This window comes from Gracilinanus agilis, unplaced genomic scaffold (genome assembly GCF_016433145.1).
Source record: "Gracilinanus agilis isolate LMUSP501 unplaced genomic scaffold, AgileGrace unplaced_scaffold37201, whole genome shotgun sequence".
Lineage (NCBI taxonomy): Eukaryota > Metazoa > Chordata > Mammalia > Didelphimorphia > Didelphidae > Gracilinanus > Gracilinanus agilis.
Window position 1 is genome coordinate 1 of NW_025370470.1, and position 4,683 is coordinate 4,683.

Here is a 4,683-nt window from a genome sequence, read left to right on the forward strand (position 1 = left end):
GAGAGAGAGAGAGAGAGAGAGAGAGAGAGAGAGAGAGAATGAATATGGGGGTAGAGGGGTCCTGCGATCGTCTTTGGCCACTGAATAAAAGTGGCAGTGACCCAGAATCGGGGAGTGAGCCAGGTGTGAATGGGGCAGGGAAACTCGATCCTTGCCTTTGAACAAAATGAACTTAATTCGGGTCAATGTAGGATCACCGAGCTCGCCGGGGGAGTTGGTGGTCCCTGGACCTGCTTCCAGCGGCATTTTGCACCAAGAGGAAGAGGCTGGAAGAATGCATTCCTCCTGGTGAAATACTACAAACAAGGGCAATTTAGAGACTTAAAAGAGTAAATCTAGCCAGAATCTGCGCCGAGATAAGAGTGGCCATAGTGGGTGTGGTCAGTGTGGTCACCACTCCCTAAGTCCAGGTCCATTTTCCTCAGTTATTTTTTAGAGATGAGTTTCTCTTTACAGCCTGCCTCACCCCCCACTTCACCTCCCCCCAGTTTGGAGGAGTTGTCCCTGAAATGTTTTCGGCGGTGCAGGCCCCCAAATCCCAATACTCCGAGCCCCACCCCCATGCCTATAGCGCTCCTCTTTGAAATATCAAAGGAAACCCATCCCCCCAGGCCTGAGCCCAGGACTGGTAAGTACCCAGCCTGGAGAGGATCTCACAAGGGTTTATGGCCGGGGCTATAAAAAGCAAGTCCCACCTCCCCTTGAAAGCGCCCTCCGCCCCCCAACCCACCATAAAAGCGGGAGGGGGGTGGGCTAAGGAAGAGAGATGCAACACCTTCCTACCCTGCTCCCCTCCCCCATTGGGGCCCTGACCCTTGAGGACATTGGCGGCCCTCCCAGGGGGTCCAAGGAAGAGGGAAAAGAGGATAGGAGAAAAGGAGAGGACTGGGGGATGGGCATTCAGAGACAGTAGCCAGGGACTGGGGCAGAGACTCCGAGACAGAAGGAGGGAGGGCCAAAGAGCCCGAGACAGATGGACAGAGGCACATGCAGGAGATGCGCGAAAAGGCCAAGCCATTCAAAGAGCAGGCCGAGACTCCGGGCCAGACAGAGCGCCGCTGCCCGCCGGCCTGCGCCCAGCAGGGGGCTCGGCATCCCCGCGGCGCGGAGCCGAGAGGCTGGGAGCGGCGAGGAGCCGGGCGGCCCGCGGGAGTCCCGGGCGGCTCAGCGCCCTAATCCCCGTAGCAGCTCCGGCTTTCTCATGCAAAGCAGTGGCGGGGGCGGGGCGGGGCGGGGCGGGCGGCCCAGGGGCGGGCTCTGCCACCACTTGGCCCTTTTNGGCGGGCGGCCCAGGGGCGGGCTCTGCCACCACTTGGCCCTTTTTCCACCCCCTTTCCCTGTTTGAGCGTCTCCTTATCCCGGGACGCAACCCCCTAAACAGCTGCTCCCAGCCTGGGCCAGAAGAGGAGGAGGAGGAGCAGCAGCAGCAGCCTCAGCCACAGCGGAGCGGGAGAGAGGAGGCGAGCGCGGGGCGCAGGCGGCACACAGCGGAGCGGCGAAGGACAGCGGGGTCACCCGGCACCTGGGGCAGAACTCCTACTTTTCAACCCCGGGCCAAAAGGGTAGCCACGCCGCCACCACTTCTGGCTGCCCCTAGGCAAGCGCGCTGCCCCGAGACGCTGACGGACAGATTACGGGACGGCGAACCGAGAAAGTTTGCTGCACCAGTGAGTTGGAGGCGGCGCCGCCGGGGCTTGCCGGGCTTTCCCCTCCTCGCTGAGCCGCATTGTTTGCAAACTTTGTTTTCGCTTGCCTGCTGGCCTGCTTGCCCATTCCCCCCCCCCCCCCCCTTCCCACCGCCTTCCCCTCTCCGCAAACTCAGAGTACTCAACTGGGAGGCGCCACCGAGAGGACCGTGAGCTCTGCTCGGCATACCGAGCTCCGCTCAGAGCGGCGCCGTGCTGCGGGCGGACAGCTCGCTAGCCCTGCCCCAGGAGGGCATGGGCTGCGGCCGGGGCTGGGACAGGAGCCGAGGGGTGCAGCGGGCTTCTGCTGCAGCCCGGCTCCAGGCGTTCGGGCTCTGATGAGGCGCTGCAGGCGGAGCGCCTGAGCCGACCCGGACAGGGCTCCGCGGTCCGCAGCGTAGGCTTGTTGGACGGGCCGCCGCTGCCTCTGCCACTGTTCCTCTCTCGCCCAGCTCGCTGCCCCGGACCCGACGGCACCATGAGCCGCCTGGGTCCCCGCCTCTGGCTGGTGCTACAGGTGGTGGGGGCGTGCGCGGCCATCAGCTCCATGGACATCGACAGGCCAGGCGAGGGCAAGTGCCAGCCCATCGAGATCCCTATGTGCAAGGACATCGGCTACAACATGACCCGCATGCCCAACCTCATGGGCCACGAGAATCAGCGTGAGGCGGCCATCCAGCTGCACGAGTTCGCTCCACTGGTGGAGTACGGCTGCCACGGCCACCTCCGCTTCTTTCTATGCTCCCTCTATGCGCCCATGTGCACCGAGCAAGTCTCCACCCCCATCCCCGCCTGCCGGGTCATGTGCGAGCAGGCCCGGCTCAAGTGCTCCCCCATTATGGAGCAGTTCAACTTCAAGTGGCCTGACTCGTTGGACTGCAGCAAGCTCCCCAACAAGAATGATCCCAACTACCTGTGCATGGAGGCCCCCAACAATGGCTCCGATGAGCCCGCCCGCGGCTCTAGCATGTTCCCGCCGCTCTTCCGGCCCCAGCGGCCCCCCAGCCCCCCGGAGCAGCAGCAGCCTAAGGACGGCTTGGGCCGCTCGGGCTGCAGCAACCCGGGCAAGTTCCACCACGTGGAGAAGAGCTCCTCCTGCGCGCCCCTCTGCACTCCTGGAGTGGACGTGTACTGGAGCCGGGCGGACAAGCAGTTCGCCGTGGTGTGGTTGGCCATCTGGGCGGTTCTCTGCTTTTTCTCCAGCGCCTTCACTGTGCTCACCTTCCTTATCGATCCTCCCCGCTTCAGGTACCCAGAGCGCCCCATCATCTTCCTCTCTATGTGCTACTGCGTCTACTCCGTGGGCTACCTCATCCGCCTGTTCGCCGGGGCGGAGAGCATCGCCTGTGACAGGGACAGCGGCCAGCTCTACGTCATCCAGGAAGGGTTAGAGAGCACCGGTTGCACCATCGTCTTCTTGGTCCTCTACTACTTTGGCATGGCCAGCTCGCTCTGGTGGGTCATCCTCACTCTTACCTGGTTCCTGGCCGCAGGGAAGAAGTGGGGCCACGAGGCCATCGAAGCCAACAGCAGCTACTTCCACCTTGCTGCCTGGGCCATCCCTGCGGTCAAGACCATCATGATCCTGGTGATGAGGAGGGTGGCTGGGGATGAGCTGACAGGCGTGTGCTATGTGGGCAGCATGGACGTGAATGCACTCACTGGCTTTGTCCTGGTCCCCTTGGCCTGCTACCTCATCATTGGCACCTCCTTCATCCTCTCGGGCTTCGTGGCCCTCTTCCACATTCGGAGGGTGATGAAGACAGGGGGCGAGAACACAGACAAACTGGAGAAGCTCATGGTCCGCATCGGGGTCTTCTCCGTGCTGTACACGGTGCCGGCCACCTGCGTGATCGCCTGCTATTTCTACGAGCGCCTCAACATGGATTATTGGAAGGTGCTGGCAGCCCAGCACAAATGCAGGGTGAACAACCAGACTAAAGCCCCGGACTGCATGATGAGCAGCTCCATCCCTGCCGTGGAGATCTTTATGGTCAAAATGTTCATGCTGCTGGTGGTGGGCATCACCAGCGGCGTGTGGATTTGGACTTCCAAGACGCTGCAGTCTTGGCAGAACGTGTGCAGCCGGCGCTTGAAGAAAAGGAGCAGGAGGAAACCTACCACGGTGATCACAGCCAGTGGAATCTACAAAAAAGCCCAGCACCCCCAAAAAGGTCACCACGGGAAGTACGAAGCAGCCACACAGCCACCCACCTGCGTGTGAAGGGGGGAGGGAGCAGTCGGGACTTCTGGGGGGCCTGAACAGCTCAAGAAAGCTGTTTCCCACTGCAAAAGACTTGTACAGGACTCCAGGGAAAGGGCTGGGGGAACTAAGCCCTGGTGCTTTTCTCAGACAGTATTTGGGGGTGAGGGGAGGTTTTTAAGTTAAAAAAAAAAAGATTATTGCCCTGAAATTCAGGATGTTGCCATACACTTCCGAGTTAAATATACTTAAGAGTTTAATTCGAAACAAATATCATCAGTGAAATGGCCTCTTCTGTTTACCAGTTTGAAGCAGCTTATTGGGGGAATATATGTGTGTTATATATACATATTATATATGTGTATATATGTATATTTACATATGTGTGATAGATACACATGTGTGATATTTATACATATATATCTGATTGATGTATATGTGTATCTGTAGATATATAATATAAAATACAAGTCTGGATGGGATCAGAGTGGGCTTTCTCTCTATCTTAGCCAGTAGTTAAGGAAGAGCAGACTTCTGTGGCTGGTAAAGAAATCTCTCCCTCAGTCTCCCCCCCTGACTTCCCATACTTCTTTTCTCTGTAAGCAGAAGTCACCATTGCAGAGGCCCTCCCTCAGGTCACGGCCCTCACCATGTGAGAAAGCAACTTCTGTAGCCACCTAAGCCAAGAAATCCCTTTTAACAACTCTCCCCAGACCCGAAAAGACTAATCGATAGAGTCCCCAGCCTACCCAAAACTTTCCGCTAAAACTGAAACTTTCCCCCCCTGCCAAAATA

General features: G+C 58.8%; 1 protein-coding gene across 1 annotated transcript; it reads left to right on the plus strand.

Moving 5' to 3' along the window:
* The first annotated feature begins 2,152 nt into the window (after positions 1–2,152).
* FZD10 (frizzled class receptor 10) lies at positions 2,153–4,205 on the plus strand. The gene has a single exon (XM_044683879.1). The coding sequence runs from the start codon at positions 2,164–2,166 to the stop codon at positions 3,907–3,909; it is 1,746 nt and encodes a 581-aa protein (XP_044539814.1). The 5' UTR covers positions 2,153–2,163; the 3' UTR covers positions 3,910–4,205.
* Positions 4,206–4,683: the final 478 nt, after the last annotated feature.

What these genes read in the sequence shown, in the direction of transcription:
- FZD10 (XM_044683879.1), top strand. Translation starts at nt 2,164, where the DNA reads ATGAGCCGCCTGGGTCCCCGCCTCTGGCTGGTGCTACAGGTGGTGGGG.